The sequence below is a fragment of the Gossypium hirsutum genome, chromosome A08, assembly GCF_007990345.1.
Source record: "Gossypium hirsutum isolate 1008001.06 chromosome A08, Gossypium_hirsutum_v2.1, whole genome shotgun sequence".
NCBI lineage: Eukaryota > Viridiplantae > Streptophyta > Magnoliopsida > Malvales > Malvaceae > Gossypium > Gossypium hirsutum.
In genome coordinates this window covers 121,376,782-121,394,302 of record NC_053431.1, presented here as the reverse complement: position 1 = coordinate 121,394,302, position 17,521 = coordinate 121,376,782, and the positions used below count along the sequence as shown (strand labels likewise).

The window sequence follows — 17,521 nt, the reverse complement described above, 5'->3', positions numbered from 1 at the left end:
TATTGGGCTTGTACAATATGATTATTTAATTTGAAAATTAAAATATAAATATAATCTAAATCTCAAATGTTGATATAAGTGTATAACAATCACATTTTTGTAACATCCAAAATTTTGATAGATAAATGTGTTGTTATAAAGGGAGTTGCGTGTAATAGATACATACATGTTTATCACTTGATTTGCACACTTTGAACATACTCTACATCATATTTGAGGGGCATTTAAAACCAAAACTAGTAGCTAAACTGATGGGATGATTTGATTAATACGATGTTGATATTTTAATGACTTAATAAATACAATTTTTAAGTTTAGAGATGAATTTAAAATCTAAGTTATAATTAATAGATATAGGTGAAATTCCTACAAGAAAATTAAAAGATAAAAAGCCGTAATACATCATTTATTTATTCTTTAAAGTTTTCTCCACTTTGATTTTTAAAGGGTTTTTTTCGTTGATTAAGACCTCAAGCTTTTTGTCATTCACGAGTTTAGTCCATTAGAAATGACGGTTAAGGCTTTCAGCCCACTTGTTATCTGCAAAATTTTTTAAAAATAGGAAAAATTATATGAGATATATTTATTACCCTAGTCATCTTTTATATAATTATATTATAAAAAATTATAATAAAAATAGTATATTCAAACTTTTTTTTTATTTCCACTGTTTAATTAGATAAAAAAACTATTAACTTTATTTTGCTAAATATAATAATATGAAATAATTTCCTTTCTTAAACCTCTTTCTCTTTTCCATAACCATTATTAGTCCAAAGTGTAAGTGTCCATAGTTGACAAGAAACAAGAAGAAAACGTCCGTCGTTAAATTCCACCCTCTAATTAAGTTATCAAATTTTTATTATTGAATTCCCCGCCAGACACTATCAGTCCCCCTTCCCTTCCTTTCCTCGTTGCTCTCTCTTTCTTCTTAATTTCCTCGAGGGTGCAACCATGGCATCGTGCGTGAGCGACACGGCTCGAGCCCTCGGCTGTAGGGACGGTGCAGCCGCCACGCACCTCAAGTTCATCTCTCTTTTCGTAATCTTCTTCACCAGCGTCATCGGCATAACTACCCCGGTCCTCCTGGCCCGTTTTTTCCAAGGAAAACCCGTGTACGACAAGGCAATTCTAATAATCAAGTGCTTCGCTGCCGGAGTCATCCTTTCAACCTCCTTGGTCCACGTCCTCCCCGACGCCTTCGCCGCCCTATCCGACTGCCAGGTCGCTTCTCGCCATCCCTGGAAAGATTTCCCCTTCGCCGGCCTTGTCACTCTAATCGGGGCTCTGCTCGCTCTTTTTGTGGACTTAACGGCTAGCTCACATGTGGAGCATGGTCATAAACCCAGTGGAGACTATTTACCGGTGGGAACGCATGATGTAACGGTGGGAAAAAAAGTGGGCAACACCCATAGTGATTTGTCGAACGAGGAATTAGTGAAGCTTAAGCAGAGACTGGTTTCCCAGGTTTTGGAGATTGGGATAATTTTCCATTCGGTGATAATCGGGGTGACGATGGGGATGTCCCAAAATCAGTGTACCATCCGACCTCTGGTCGCTGCTCTCGCCTTTCATCAGATCTTCGAAGGCATGGGCCTCGGTGGCTGCATTGCACAGGTATCAGTTCAACTAATTTAATGTTTGATTTTAATTTTTGATGCAGTGGACCAGAAATATAGCTGTTTTGATTTAGACCCATCCCTTTCTCCTGTTTTATAAAATTCAATTTAATTCTTAATTTTTTTTCAATACCAAGTCTTCAACTTAAATTTACTTCAAACTTATGTTTAAGACAAATATTTTCAGTAGATTGCTGGCCTTAGAGCTAACTGTTAAGTGTTAATTTCATACTGATCTTTTGTGCCTAACAACTGTTATGAGTACAATAACTACTCCTATAAATGACATTGTTATGAGTTAAAACTTTAAAGCATTAATTAACAAAACCCTTTATCATGCAGCTTCTGATACTTGTACTTAATGTGTTTCTCTGTCCTACCTTTCTTTTAAGATTACAAAGTATATGAATATTAATTCGAATTGGATGAAGTGATGACGAATGTGGTTTGTGAATGATTTTTCAGGCAGGTTTCAGAATGGGGACAGTGGCGTACATGTGCTTAATGTTTTCGGCGACGACCCCGATGGGAATATTGTTGGGAATGATGGTGTTTTCGGTGACGGGATACGATGACAGTAGCCCTAATGCATTAATAATGGAAGGTATATTGGGTTCATTGTCGTCGGGTATTCTCATCTATATGGCTTTGGTCGATCTCATTGCTGCCGATTTCTTCCATAACAAGTTGATGGGTTCACATACGTGGTTGAAAAAGGGTTCATTCATTGCCCTTGCTCTTGGCTCCACCTCTATGTCTATCCTTGCAATTTGGGCTTGAAAATTAAAACGATTACAAATTTCATTTCATCAAATATGGCAATGGCATGGAGTAGATTAATCAGTAGTTGAAATATCATATATATATTGTTACTTAATAATCAAGTTACAAGTTTTCGGCAACCATAAATATATATCATAGAGAGAGAGAGAGACAGTGCGATTTGTAATCGTGTAAATACCTCAGTGTGCGTGTGTATATATAAATATATATCAATCAATTCAAAGTTAAAACTCCATATGAAATGGATGGTGAGAATGGGTATTAAAAGGTGGGGGGAGAGACGTGTAAATGTAATCCAAAATGCACATTTGTCTAACTTTGTTTGATATGCGAGCTTAGCCATGATTCCATTAAGTAAAGTGAAGATGTCATAGGTGAGAAAATGGATGAGGGTGCAACTCAATTCATGCATGAACAGAGATTTCTTCAACTTTCTAACCATTTAACAAATTTTAATAATTTGTCTTTTTTCCTAGGTAATGCAAATATAAAATTCCATTTCAATCCTACAAGTTTAGAATATGATGTCATACATTTCATAATTTTTAAATCAATTCACTTGTTTTCTTTTTTCATATTTTAGGATATATATGTTTTTTATATAAATATTGGAATTTTTTATTAAAATCTATCATTTCATTAGAAGTTTCAGCGAAACCACTCTCATTTTCTTAAACGTCATCATTCTACGCATTTTATAAAAACTTATTTAACTTTACATATAGAATTAAATGTATGGCTAAATCGTGTGGTCCCGTAGCTCAGTTGGTTAGAGCGTTGGTCTTATGAGCCGAAGGTCGCGAGTTCGAGCCTCGCCGGGACCAACTTATATTTTTGTCTTTCCGGTCCCTGTCCTACATTCTGGATAGTTTCTAATGCAAAATGCCGGAAACTCGAAAAATAAATTATTTCCTGATTTGATCCCCTTGAATTAGATTTTTGGTTCCACAACTTGTTAAATAAGATTCTCTTTTTCTCTCCAATGCAGCAGCTTGAATCCCTTGCTCTTAATTTCCTTATTCAAACCACAATATTCTGATATATTCCACTCTTTCACCATCCCAAGTCTAAGATTACATCAAATGTCTTTTTTAATTATTTTATTATATCACTTAGGTTTTTTTATTCCACTTATAGGGTATGGGACAATAATCCATTTATTTTTTTATTAGTATTTTGTTGTTTATTGTCTTTTAGTATTTATTAATATTTATATTATATTAAAATCCAACAAGAAACACTTCACACCGAAACTAGTAGACATGTATATATATATATTCACCTTGTGATTTTGATTTGGAATATGATGATATCAGATCATTGCTAACATAGCAAGAAAATAAAAAACCATTGAAGGGATTTTCATGTCAAGTGGTTCTTAACGTGTAGGACAGCCTCCTGTTAGAATTAGAAGTTATTTTGTGCCCCGTCTCTTTGTATACACATCATATGTAAATTTAAGGGACCCTATTTCCCTTTGTATAATTTACATTTCTCTTATGATTGAGATAAATGGAGTTAGAGTTAGACATGATAGATCATACCTACTTCTAGCAAAGAAGTATGAGGCACATTCAATACCACATCAGGTTCCCTGCAATTCTTGCTCAGAAAAGAGTATACCACATTTATGGCAAATTTCTTCACTATGGAAGATGATTTCTTTGCCTTTGCATATGAATGGCCTAGTATAAATGCAACCCCTGATTCTTTGGCTCTCAGTATCTGCAGTGACTCATCTTTAAGGGGAGCCCCTCCTCCATGCCCCTTCCTGATTTTTGTCTCCAAAATATCACTTGACTTTGAATTTGTGAAACTATGATCCTGGTTTTGTGCATCAAATTTTTCAATATCCATGTTCCCTACCTCTCTTCCACATGCTGATATAAAAGTTGTTTTCAAAGTAGTATCTTCTTCTGCTTCCACAAACTGTACTATTCCCGACACCAATCGGTTCTCAAAATCGTAGTTTTCTTGCTGCAGATCTTTGTAACCGTACCTGACGATGCACCGGAACATGCAGTACTCCTTTGGACCTACCCTACCAATCATCAACCGGTCTTTTTCGCTAATGTATGGAACTTGTACAGATTTGACACAAACAAAAACCAGCACCTGATGGAATGCAGGTAAGTTTGTGACAAAGTGTCCAAAAACTGCAGGGACCCCGGATACCAGATTAGTGTAAATAAGACCGATCCCAGGGACCCTTACCATGCCAAGGCTAGGGCCTAAACACACGATCCTATTCATCGATACCTTGTTCTCCACATCAAATTCGTGCTTCTTAGTCGTTCCATAGTTCCATATATACATTATAGCCATAAAAATGAAAGAAAGTGCTAGAGGAATCCAACCCCCTTCCGGGATCTTGTAAACAGATGCCGAGATGTAAAGCAGTTCCATCGATCCAAAAATCACTAAGAATGCAACTGCAATAGCTATCCTTTGCTTCCAAACGATTAATATCACCAATGCCATTAAGCAGGTTGTCACAAACATAACTGTAGTGACTGCCAGACCTACACACCGATCAAAACAATCCAAGTTCATTTGTGCACAATGATCTAAGATGAATGAACAATATTGTATGCATATAATCTGTGAATACCATATGCATGACCCATCATGTTGGTGTCTCTCAATCCTATTGTCACAGCTAAACAAAGACACATTAATATCCAATTGACCTCTGGGATATAAATCTGCCCATATATTTTACTCGAAGTATGAATGATTTTCACAAAGGGGAAGCAATTCAATGCACAACACTGGTTTATAATGGAGAACGTAGCTGATATTACAGCTTGACTTCCAACAACAGCAGCAAAAGTTGCCACAATGAACACTGGCCAAAAAACAGCTTCTGCATGGAAAATAGAATTAAAAGACATTATTATGGCAAGCAAAGCATGATGGTCTCAATTGCATACTTGTCTTAGCTCTTGCCTGGTATGGCTTTATAAAAGCTTCTCTGGATATCTTCATGGTGTTTAGAGAGGAAAGCAGCCTCTCCCATATATGCAAGAACCAGGCAGGGATATACCAAAAAAGAGAAAGCTACCTGGGATGTTAATTATATAGGTGCTAGATCTCATTAGATTAATTTTGAAGGAAGCTAGAACAAGGCATGCTGATTAACTAACAGTTAGAGCCTGGTTTATCAACTAAAAGTTTAGAGTTTACCCTTATTGACAGTGAAGAGAAATGGCCCAAATCAGCAAACATTGTCTCCACACCTGAGCCAATTCGAATAGATGTTTGTTACAGCTTTCAAGGATTCGGTTTTGAAGTAAGTAAACCATAGTAATTACCTGTGATTGAGAGAACCACTCCTCCTAATGAGATCCATCCTTCTATGCCTGTCCTCTTAAGGAACTTCAACATGTAAACTGGAGAAAGTGCACGAAATATGTGTGGATTCCATCTAAATATGTTATATATACCAATACTGCTAATGCACAGAAGCCATGCTGCGACAATCGGAGCAAACATGAAAGCAACTCTGTTCGTTCCGTGATGCTGAAGTGAGAACAGCCCCACAATGATGACGCATGAGATCAAAACAACATAATCTGGAAGAAAAGCGAATAACATGAACATTAAGAGATTGTAATCGTTTTTACAAAATAAAAAACTTTTAAACAAAGTAAGAGGCAGGACGTACTCTCATGCAGTGCTGTGATCTTAAGTCTGACTCCTGAAACTGCTGAAAGAACTGAAAGAAGGAATGCAAACAAATCCATGTAAGAGTATCCATATAAGAAGTCAGAAATGATAAGAGTGAAAATTCAAATAATTTGGTAGAATACAGTATGCTGCTGCAGAAGTTGGAATCACAGATTCAGGTTTTAGAAGGTGCAAGACTGATGAAGTAGATTTATAGTTGAGATAAAGTGGCTAAACAACACCTCGGCTACCTGATATTGTAGGTGTAAGTACTCCATCGCCTATTGCCATACAGGTCCCAAGAAGAACCAAAATGAACAAGCCAGTACGAAATCTAGGGTGTTTCTCAAAGAACGACTTGAGAGCAGAGCTCTGCCATGTCTCCATGGATCCATGTGTTGCATATGCAGACAACTTTTCATCTGTGGCTTGTTGATTAGGTAGAATGCTTAGCCTCGCATGTCGGCACAGCAGAGAATACAACGCAAATGTACCACCTAAGTAGCAAATGAAACCTTGAAAATATGATAGCAGCCTTACTTTTGTTGTTTCTAATGGAGTAAAATTTATCTGTAGCATTCTATAGGTAGCATTAAAATCTACATGGAATCTATATTATCACTTGCGAAACTTGAGGGACAAAACTCAATCATTTCCATTGGTAATCAATTATTCAAATTGTAAGAAAGAAGAAAGCTGACCTTCACCATTATCATCAGCAGACATGACAATCAAAGTATATTTAAAGAGAGCAATGAGAGTAAAAGTCCAGAAGATGAAGGAAAAGACGCCATAAATCTCTTCATCATTCTCATGAAGGCTCAGCTTCCCTGAGAAGGTGGTCTTGTAAACATAGAGAGGAGAGGTGCTGAGGTCACCATATACAACCCCAAGACTTTGATAAGCTAAAGTTGCAACCGTCATGCAAGATGCCTTCCTCAAGTTCTGACCCACAAAACCAAAACTATATATCAATGTTTCAACATATTCAATGGTGTGATAATAACGCACCAAAATGAGTAGGAAAGATAAAGTGAGATAAGCAGGGTTATTGAAACTGGGGGACTCTATAAAGTTCAAAACTTTATTCTACCTACGCAGCTTAGTTTAATAATCAATAGCAGTCTTTTTTGAGGTTAAGTTTCTCTACCTTGTATCCGCCATATGCAATCTATGAAGCTGAATGCTAAATGCATAAATTTCAGGACAAGGTTCACTCTTCCCTGTTCTCATTTGATTGGAAGGCTGACATAAAACATCCCAGAGAGCTACTCAAGTCTCTGCTTGAAAACCAAAATTTCACTCAAAGCTTAGGGACAAATTTTAACCAGAAACCATTAAAGAGCCTGTTAATGGATAAATAACTGTTGTTCTTCCATTACATGTCCTAATTTCAAAGAGCCTGTTAATGGATAAATAACTGTTGCTCTTCCATTACATGTCCTAATTTCAAAACCCACACTTATCTTATAATAAACATTTTACTCATCAATAAAAAGAAATTTTAAAAAATCTCATCCATTAGAAATTAACAGCAGAACACAGGGAGAGAGGCACAAGAAACTGAATAGAAAATGACTGCATCACATTTTCTTATCCAATTTTGGATAAGAAAAAAGACTTATGGGTGAACTATGAATGGCAGTAAGCCATGGTGTACAGAAAGAAGGTTCTACCTGTTGAGATATTCCTTGTTCTAAAAACTCTTCTGAAGGATTCATGACTATGGTAAGATTAAGTGAATGAAGAGGAGAAGAAAATGGGAATTGGAAGACAAGCAAATCCTTTGAGAAAGAGAGAATTTAAAGGGGAAGAGAATTAGAGAGAATGTAGGAAGTAAGCAGTAAGTAATGAAAGAGGCAAGTGCTGTGTGCGTCCAAAGAAGTTGCAAAATGCATTCAATGCTCTTTTATCTCACTTACTATTTTATAGGACTACTAGTTGCAGTCTAAGCTTTGAAATTTGTACTAATAATAATCACAAAAAATAATATATAATATATACAATTATATACCAGAATCTTAAGATATAATATCACACTCCCTATATCTTTTACAGGGAATCATTGACAGTTTCCTGCAATTGTTTTTTCCTTACTATCTCATCAATTTACTGTTTGGCTAAATTCTTTTTGGCATAGTTTTAACTTTTTAAACAATCAAGAAATGACCCCCCAACATGAAATTTATAGAATAAACAACTAATATTTTTTTTAGTACAAGATTCTTTGTTCATGCTGATAACTGGCTTCATTTATTTCAAAGCTGTCTCCAACACCAACCAATCATAATTAAAAGGAAACATTAGAGAGAAAAAAAGTGAAAATTTACTGCTCTCAAATTTGGTTTTAAATTTTGTGGTCCACCAATAAATGATAGAATATAATTAGACCTTAAATAGCATGTTTAACACCATCTCTTTGCTCATGGGGATATAATATATTGCTTAAACTAAGTAATCAAATTCCCAGGGAAAAAAAATCATGATATTCTTTTTTTATCTGTTTTTTTTTTCACATGTTTAGTTTCAGCATCTTTTTGGAATAGCATTACCCTTAGATAAGCATAAATCTTAGGGCCAGTTCTTCATTGCTTTTGAAAAGTGCGGTGAAAAAGTGTTTTTGAAAAGTAAAATGTCCATTTTAGACATGATATTATAAAGTAACAAATATGTATTTAAATAATGTTCAAATTAGTTAATATTATAATATTTTAGTAAAAATATAAAAAATTAATTTATTATAACTTAGTGTTAATATTTTAATATATAATATTAATTTTAAATATTTCTAAGTAATTAATATTAATTATTTATTAAATTTAATTAGAATATATAAACTATATTTAAATATTTAAATATAATAATTAAATATTTGTAATTAGATATTGACACAATTATATTATTTTAAAAAATATTTTTTATTTTTAATTAATGCTTTTAACACATTTGTAAAAATTATATTAAATAATCAAGAAAGAGAACACAAAATAATAGCATCAAACACATTTTAAGTCAAAAAGTAAGGTTAAAAAGGTAAAATAACAGCCAAAAGTACTTTTTAGCTGAAAAAGCTAAAATTTACTGCTTTTTCATCTCTAAAAAAGTTCATCCCAAAAGGTAAAAAAGTTGCCCCAATGATATATGTTATTCATTACTTTTAAGAGAAAAGTACTTTTTAAAAAAAAATTCATCCCAAAAGCAATTGAGAACACACCTTAAAAAAGTACCTAGTCAAGTTGTCATGAAATTTTCATGTATCAAATATTAGCCTCCAGTTAAACTAAAACGATGGACTCAAACATATTGCTTGCTACTGGATTTAATTTTGGTTAAGAATAGGTTAAAAATGTTAAAACTAAAAGGTCACTCAAGTCAAACCTTAAGAAACTTGTGAATATTTTAACAAATATTATTTTAAGTTCAAAAATCTGAAAACTGCACAACAGTGGAAAAGTTGGCTAAGGAAAGAACTTGATTGTGTCATGATCAGAAAAAAATGCTGATTCCTATTATCCATAACACTGTTTTTCAGTCTTCTCAACTTGGCCAATGACAAAAAAAGTACATATAAATAAAATAATAGATAGACCAATGGGAAATTTTTTGTTTGTTTTACATAGTAATTAAAATAAAGGGGCACCTGAATTGCAGGTGCAAATGCTAATCAGATGTCAGAATCCAAAGATTATAAACATGGTGAAGTAACCATCAAAACTGTCCCCTATGGCTATGTTTATTGACAAAATAGCCAGCTGATTTGATTCAGACTAGCAGGGCAGGCGATATTTTTTTCAATAAATTCAGGGTATTCAAGAGATAATCAAATATTAGGTGAAATAGTAAGAAATTTGGTTATCCTTTTATTGAAGTTTCAAGTTCAAAATTGTAGATAAAGAAAATAATAATAATGTAACTTTATCTTTTGTTTAGAAATTTAACTTGATTTAACTCTGAATTTAATCAAGACCTAATGTAATTATCAGATACAAGATAACATTAAAAAAAAAGTAATCAAGTAGGTGAGGAAATATGAGCTGCTATCTATTAAATTGATCAAGTGTAGCGAATGTTAAAGGACTATTTGGAGTATTTGTTTGTTTGCTTTAGCTTATGGGGTCCCCTCTTCCCCTTGGGTTACTTTGAATCTTTCTAGACACAAACACGATGTTTCCTTTCCCCTTCAAAACTTAGATAATTTGTCTTCTTTTTTTTTTCTTTCCTTTAGTTTCTTCATTTAGTAATTAGAAATTGAAAAGCCATCTGAAACTGACACAAAAGCTATTTGGGCAGCCTTTGCATTTTCTGCAAGATGCCAAAACACCACTAATTTTAAACATTCTTTATCAACTAATGGGATGGGAGTGAACCCGAAGTGGAGTGTTTTTTGTATGTGAAGAGAAAAAACACATGGGTTGATTGAAGAGAAAATGGTATAAAAGTTGGTGAGTTGGAGGAGGGAATTCAATGGCCGACCTCCCTGTTTTGGTGGTTCAATTATGATTTTATGAGAGAGCAAGTTTCAAACAAGTTGCAAACTGATAAGACCATAGGCTGCTGATTGAGTACAAGATGACCATGTATAGGACTTATCATAACACTTATTTTTCTCTTTCTTTCGTGCCAAAGCCAAAGGTCATAGCTTTGTTGAAGTTTCCATTTCCATGATGGGCGAAATAATTGGATAATGATTCACACTAACAGCTGCATTATTAGTTAGGAACTAAGAAATTAGATACATCCATCACAACAACCAAATCCCCCATCTGTCCATTCTCATGAAAATCATTAGCTTACACTAAAACATTAAAATGATTGGTTTTGAAAATAGTAACTGAGGCACAAAGACAAGAAAAATTAGAAAATTGGATGATTAAAGGACTAAGATAGATATTGTATGTATGGTTTATCAACCTTAACAACCAAATCATTCTACCCTTCGATTCTATTGCTACATATCCAGCACAGAATATAAAATTATATTATCCAAGACCAAGTCCAGCACCCGCCGTACAATGAATGATTGTCAAGTTCAGTTTTAGTACATTGCACGAGGGGAGGAGAAATTGGAATTTTATAAGGTAGAATAGCAGGAGATGTTGGTATGTGAGGGAGAGAGGATAGAAATAGATGTGTTAGGTCTGACATCCATATCACTCATTTAATGTGACCTAGCTCTTTCATTTTTTGTCCCCCCCCCCCACCATTTCTTTAAGAGAACTCCAAAGCCATTTCCAATTTCCAATATGATTATGGGTTTGGACCCTTTTTTTTTGCCATAAAAAAAATTGGGTTTAGGTCTGACCATTGCCAATGCCCATACCAAAAATCCTGTACAATCAAACTTCAAGTGCTAAACAAGGCAGATGGCATATATATATGGTCAAATTCTTGTATTAGACCATGTAATTTTCATAAAGTTAATGGATTTAGTATCTATACTTTGATTTGTTTATTTTCAATCCTGTATTTTTAGATATTGAAAATTTAATATGTCAATATATTATCACATCTGTAATGCTATGTCTATTTGTTATTCAAATATTATTTACAAAAAATCAACTAATGAATTTAACAACTATCGTTCACATTAAGACTAAAATTTTGAAATTAAAAAAATATAACCACTAAAAATGATTCTAGACTAAATCTATAACTTTACGCATAATATATAACTAATGACATAATTTAATCAAATGATTTAAGTTTTAGAATTAGGTCAACACTAAAATTTTAAAATATGAAAAGTACAAAGACAAAAGGATCAAATTAAAATATAAATATTAAATCTACAATTTACACAAAATACGTTAGATGTGGGGTTAGAAAGTATTAACCGAAGGGTGAACTCAAAACTAGTGAATAATCTATTGTCACTCCGTCCATATGTAAAATATTTATGCCTTAATACTTACTACCACCCAGTAGACATGATATAGAGCCAGAAGGATCACACTCAGCTTAAAAGATCCCATCGTAGTATACGGGTCACCTAAACTTACATCCGACATTTAGCCAATTCTTTCTGGGTCAGGCAATCCAAATTTCTTGCGCACAAACAAGGTTACGAATTTCATATAAAGAAATCTAAATTTAAAAAATAAAGAAAAACTTGTCTATCAATAATAAGTAATTTAGACAATTTGGAGATAATAATAATACTGGGAAAAACCCGGTTGACAACCCTCCCTCACAATACTCAAAACCGCGAAAAAAAACTCTCAACATGCAATGTATGTAAACATGACTCGGTGTTTGAACAAACCTCAACACTCACAAACACTCATACCTAATGACACGCAAAGGACCTCAAACCATTCCAGCTTATAAACATACTGACCCATCTAGTTTCCTCTGCAGGAGATGAATATGCAAGACATGGGAGGTGACTAATCTCACCATATAGCCCAAAAAGCATATGGCACAGAAAACAAACACAACCCAACCCCCTTTTTTAAGTTGATTCTGGCTCCCCATCTTTCTTCTCACTATCATCTACTTTTTTTGTATCCTCCTTTGTTTCCGTTTCTTCCTTTGCTTTAACATCCTTCTCTTCCACTTTATCCTTGGCTTCCTTTTCCTCAACACTCAACTTCTCAAGTAGACCAGCTGCAGCAGATGCCTCTTTATTTTCCTCTGTTGATTTTTGTGATTCAGCAACTTCTCGGACCGTTTCCATGAAGCTTTTGCAATCTAATTTAAGAATGAAAACAAAAACATTCAGTAAGGACCAAAAGGATCTTGTTACCAAAGACACAAGAATTGTCAATAAAGGGAAATAACAAACAAATGCAGCCAACTACAACCCAAACCAATCTATAAGTTTAACTGTTCCTGTTACTCTCGTAAAACACATTTTTATTGTTGCTAAAAGGGAAGAAAAAATAAAGCCAACTACGCTTCTCTAATCATTTATCACCACATATCAAACTCTCAAGTATGGCTATTATATCCAGATCTCAAATCATACATGTAACCATTTCTATAACCTGTCTACTTACGGATCAGCTCAAGGAAACAAATATTCATGAATAAACAAAGTATTCAGGAATAGAAATTAAAACAACAAATACTTAGAGCACATTTCTTTTACACAAGCATCAACACTTAATTTTGAAGTTCATCAACTGGAAATCCAAGGGAACCTATCTTATTTAAATGGCACCTTATAATCATTATAAAAGAATGCAATGTCGCACCACCTTATTAGTTTCCAAGTAAAGAAATACCATACACACACACAGATACTACTGACTCAATCCAAAAATTCCTTTTAAGGTATAATTCAAGTCAACTTCAGCCACCTCAGCAAAAGGTGAAAAACTGAAGTTCACTTAAACTTTAAGAAACAGACCTATAAGATACTCTACATATAGGTGTCAAGTTATCTTATTATTACTGATATTTCTTACTTCTCCGCACATTCTATCAACTGCACTTTTTCCACTAACCACTAAAGACGGAGAAGTGCCCATAAAGAAACAAAAGGTAAATTTCAATAAATTATTGCAGCCATTAATAAGCACAAAAAAAACCATATACAATAGCTTCTTTTAAATATCATAAGTTCCTAACACAGATGCATGGTGTTATTAGATGCAAAATCAACAACAATCCGCCTCCTATGTTTTGACTGTCTTAATAAAAGGTGAAAGCAGTATGCCAATTCTTACCAGAAATTCGTAATGCAGTCTTTTTTTTACAGTAAATGCTTATTTTAAACCGATACAAGGTCAAGTAGAATGATCACAATTTTGATCCCAATAGCTTAGAATTAAACCATAAACCTTTGAACTGTGTTCAATCAAGAATTAACACAGTTAAGAACAAAACAAAAATTAGGTAAAATATTAGAAGTCACAATGAAACTGCTAGTAGAAAAGCTCAAAGCTCAACTCTATACCATTATGTTAATTGAAGTATTAAACCCTAATGTGCAGGACCAGATCTTAGTCTAAATAAAGAATTGAAACAACATTGATCCAATTTCAATTTAGCAGATACATGACAGAAAAGTTAATTAATAATTTTTTTACTTACTGTCCACTGATGCAAAACGAATGCAGAAAAGTTCATCTTTCAGTTCATCATCAGCAAAGTCAGAAGCGTGCCATAGGCACGATTTGTCGTTCCCTGCGTGCTCCTGCACCGTCATCGTTGCCAACACTGCAGAATATTGTTTACTTTCGTAAAATCACGAATCTAAAAAAAAAAAAAGAATTGAGGGTGAGAAAAAGAAAGAAGATAACGAACCATAATGATTGGCGCAGATCTTGAGAGTCTTAGATTGCCTCATAACAAGGCGAACTTTTCCGGTCTTTTTGTGCTTCAACAGCTTCACAGTACCAGCGCCTCTCTCTTTCCATTGATTCCCGTCTTTATCAAATCGGTACAGTTTCGACTTCCTGATAAAAATATAATATACAATTCAAACCATTCGAATTCCAAGATTATTCCAAAATAGAAAAATAAAATGAATGGGGAAAATAAACAATAAAAAGTATACATACAGATCGAGTATGGCATCTTCTTCTTCCTCGCCGGTGGTAACGGCGACTTCCTCAAGCCTGACGATAGGGGCAACTTGAGCACCGGTGTCTTCATCATCGGCGGCGGGGGCGTCATCGTCTTCTCTGTGCTCGTGATCGGGCTCTTTGCTTGCCATATTTGATTTGTGGAGAGTGAGGCGTTTGGATGGTTCGGCAGGAGAAGATGTGTTGGGGTTTAGGGTTTTCTTATACAATGAGGGAGGAGGCGTGAGGTTAACGCAGAGCAGAGAGTCAAGGTTTACAGTAGTAGTAACTGTCACGTGTAGGCTAGTTTTTAGTTTCTTTTGAGAAATTGGGCTTGGGTTGAATCAGGTGGAGCCCTAATTTTTAAAGTGAAAATCTCAACCCAAAGGCAAATGGCCCAAGTTTTTAGTCTTATCAATGAAGTCTTCTCTGGGTCTAAAGGCTTGCAAATAGCCCAATTTTTAGACTGATGAATTAAAATAATTGGGTCCAACTACATTTGTGAATTCCCGTAAACAGTTCCATTTACAACTTATACCAAAATTTCTCTCTTTGTTTTGGTACGCACAAGCGATTTAGTAGAACACATGCATCTTAAAATGTTGTTTTTTTTTTTAAATTAGAAGAAAGGACAAACTCTAGTAGGAACGTAATTAGCATAATTCATTTGATTGAAACGTTTTCGAAATTTCAATTATGTCCTTACTCTATTTTACGCTTAATTGCACCTTTTTAACCTATGGAAAATACACCTCACTAATCTTTTCATTGATTTTTTGTTGGTTTTTTCTTCATGTGTTAGGTTAGAATTATGCGACGTGACATATATGATATTTTTTTCTTTTAAATTTTTTTTAAAAACAACAAAATTTTATAAGAATTGTAAAATAATATTACAGAGTTATAAAAATTATTAATGTTTCATAATGTTTGATAATTTTTTAACATTCTAATAACTTTTTTTTAACAAGGAATTTAAAGAGAAAAATGTTATAATGCCACGTGGTGCAACCTAAACATAACACATGACAAAAACAACCTACAAAAAAGTCAACTATTATCGTTAATAGTTAAAGGGATTTGATTGTAATTTTCCAAGTGAATGGTAGAATAGGTGAAAAAATGGTAAATTGATTTTTTTTGAAAAAGATTGAAGAATTTTTAAATCTTTAAAGCTAATATTTTAGAGGGATGAATACCAAAATTACAAATGAATTTTGTTTTCAACGTGCAATTCAATATATGAACTTTGATTTGATGTAATTATACACATGAAACTTTACTTTTGGTTCAAATGTACACATTAAACTTTGATTTTGATTCAGTTGTACACATTTAAAGAAATAAATATATCTATTTATTTTCATAGTAAATTAATATAATTGTTTGTGTGTGTAATATATAAATATAAACTAGTGCTACGTAGATAATGTTGCTAGAGGTTTGTAAAAATTAATTCAAAATAAAATTTTATGTATAAAATTGCATAAAATAAAAACTCAAATATAGTGTTACACAACAAATCAAAGTTCATGTGTAGTTTTGATATTTATCCATTTGATATTTGAGAAAAGCAATATAATTTTCAATATTTCCATATGGGAAAAAATACACATTATATATAAAATGTGTTAATATCTAATTGGTTGAGGGTGACAAACCAACTTTTTAGATTATATGAAATTAGGATACCAAATCAGCCCGTATCCCTTGCAAATTATTAATACCGTCTTATCTTTTTTTATTTTCATGTCATTAACACACCTTAACGATAAGATAAAATTTTAGAAAAATAAATTTAGAGAATCCCAACATTGGAGTGAATTGTAGTCTTGGTGATTAGTGTTGAATAAGATACACAATTTTCAATTAGGATAGGGATGTGGCGGGAAAATATTTGTTAATTATACAAATTTTGTATTAAAAATTTCAATAAAATGATATGTCGATGACATGAAAAAAAAAAGATGAAATGGCATTAAATGATTGGTAAAAGATACAAGCTAACTTGGTATCTTAGTTTCATGTACTTTCTCTTCTTGTCACAATGTTAATACTTCGGCGTTTGAGCTTATATATTTAACAATTTTCTTAGTTATAGATAAAAAAATTACATTAATCCCTTTTTTTCTTCTAGATACGATTTTATTTTTTCTTTTAAATATGAGAAATATAATACAAATACATATATTTTTTACAATTACAAATTTGAAAAAGGGGTCACTAGGACTTAAAACGTTTGATCTTTTTTGTGAATATATAATAATTTTGTCATTTCAGTTATGACTATGTTTGTTGGTTTAAGTTTTTATTTTAATTTTATATTATATATAAATATTATAAATATAATTAAAGAAATTAAAAATAATATACAATATAAATGATTAAGACTTAATTTCATAACTATCGTAATTAATTTGATGAATCAAATAAGTCAATTTGATTAGACTTTTGTCCACCCCAAATTGTCATCCATTAAATATAAAATATAGAACTCAACCCTAGAATAAGGTCACATTGAATGTTTGTGGAGAACATATAGTCATTGGAAGTAATGTACGTCTAAACGTGAATGTGGTAAACTTAGACAACCACATCCGTCTATTTAAGAAGGTTCCTTAGTTCATACACTAATTTGTCACAAAATGTTACCACTTTCTTCTTCACATGGAAAACAGTTGTAGCATCTTATTGCCATTTTTCTTCATCCAAATGCGTGTAAGCAAACATGTAATGTGAATGTGCCCCTTTTTTAACTTTACAACCACACTGAAGCTTCCAATACTGGACCACGCGGCCGAAGGAAAGTCACAGAGCAGCAAATTCGTGGGAAGCTTCAAAAATGGACAGCGAACCAAATCTAACATCGTACTTTACAATGGAGACAGATGAATTTGTTGGCATTTCTTGTTTGAAGTTTTCCATTACATTTGTTGACAA

At 33.2% G+C, this 17,521-nt stretch overlaps 3 protein-coding genes and 1 non-coding gene across 6 annotated transcripts; 2 read left to right on the top strand and 2 right to left on the bottom strand.

Moving 5' to 3' along the window:
* The first annotated feature begins 736 nt into the window (after positions 1-736).
* LOC107893419 (zinc transporter 6, chloroplastic) lies at positions 737-2,503 on the top strand. The gene is made up of 2 exons (XM_016818405.2): positions 737-1,617; positions 2,085-2,503. Exons 1-2 carry the CDS (start codon positions 955-957, stop codon positions 2,397-2,399), a joined length of 978 nt encoding a protein of 325 aa, XP_016673894.2. The 5' UTR covers positions 737-954; the 3' UTR covers positions 2,400-2,503.
* Positions 2,504-3,152: 649 nt separating this feature from the next.
* Positions 3,153-3,226, top strand: TRNAI-UAU (transfer RNA isoleucine (anticodon UAU)). The gene has a single exon. It is a non-coding gene; the product is annotated as a tRNA-Ile (tRNA).
* Positions 3,227-3,742: 516 nt separating this feature from the next.
* LOC107893406 (potassium transporter 1) lies at positions 3,743-7,966 on the bottom strand. Of its 3 annotated transcripts, XM_041075085.1 has the most exons (10): positions 7,748-7,961; positions 7,222-7,351; positions 6,773-7,016; positions 6,323-6,568; positions 6,070-6,120; positions 5,717-5,977; positions 5,589-5,641; positions 5,352-5,466; positions 5,014-5,268; positions 3,743-4,924 (listed from the first exon to the last, which is right to left on the bottom strand). In XM_041075085.1, the coding sequence occupies exons 3-10, from the start codon at positions 6,993-6,995 to the stop codon at positions 3,927-3,929; spliced, it is 2,202 nt and encodes a 733-aa protein (XP_040931019.1). In that variant the 5' UTR covers positions 6,996-7,016; positions 7,222-7,351; positions 7,748-7,961; the 3' UTR covers positions 3,743-3,926. The 3 variants fall into 3 exon arrangements, with proteins under 3 accessions (XP_040931019.1, XP_040931017.1, XP_016673879.2); XM_041075083.1 differs by lacking the exon at positions 7,222-7,351 and having other exon boundaries at positions 6,323-6,586; positions 7,748-7,966; XM_016818390.2 differs by lacking the exon at positions 7,222-7,351 and having other exon boundaries at positions 7,748-7,966.
* A 4,194-nt stretch (positions 7,967-12,160) lies between these two features.
* Positions 12,161-14,871, bottom strand: LOC107893398 (ran-binding protein 1 homolog a). The gene is made up of 4 exons (XM_016818379.2): positions 14,579-14,871; positions 14,322-14,473; positions 14,109-14,234; positions 12,161-12,761 (listed from the first exon to the last, which is right to left on the bottom strand). The coding sequence occupies exons 1-4, from the start codon at positions 14,731-14,733 to the stop codon at positions 12,523-12,525; spliced, it is 672 nt and encodes a 223-aa protein (XP_016673868.1). The 5' UTR covers positions 14,734-14,871; the 3' UTR covers positions 12,161-12,522.
* Between the last annotated feature and the right edge of the window lie 2,650 nt (positions 14,872-17,521).

Bases quoted from the DNA above. Each gene is read 5' to 3' on its own strand.
- LOC107893398 (XM_016818379.2), bottom strand. From the start codon at position 14,733: ATGGCAAGCAAAGAGCCCGATCACGAGCACAGAGAAGACGATGACGCC. The intron at 14,474-14,578 runs GTATGTATACTT...TATTTTTATCAG, and splicing joins GAAGATGCCATACTCGATCT to GAAGTCGAAACTGTACCGAT. The intron at 14,235-14,321 runs GTTCGTTATCTT...AATATTCTGCAG, and splicing joins GATCTGCGCCAATCATTATG to TGTTGGCAACGATGACGGTG.
- LOC107893406 (XM_041075083.1), bottom strand. From the start codon at position 7,792: ATGAATCCTTCAGAAGAGTTTTTAGAACAAGGAATATCTCAACAG. The intron at 5,978-6,069 runs GTACGTCCTGCC...CTTTTCTTCCAG, and splicing joins GATCACAGCACTGCATGAGA to ATTATGTTGTTTTGATCTCA. The intron at 5,642-5,716 runs GTAATTACTATG...GAATTGGCTCAG, and splicing joins AGTGGTTCTCTCAATCACAG to GTGTGGAGACAATGTTTGCT.
- LOC107893419 (XM_016818405.2), top strand. From the start codon at position 955: ATGGCATCGTGCGTGAGCGACACGGCTCGAGCCCTCGGCTGTAGGGAC. The intron at 1,618-2,084 runs GTATCAGTTCAA...ATGATTTTTCAG, and splicing joins TCGGTGGCTGCATTGCACAG to GCAGGTTTCAGAATGGGGAC.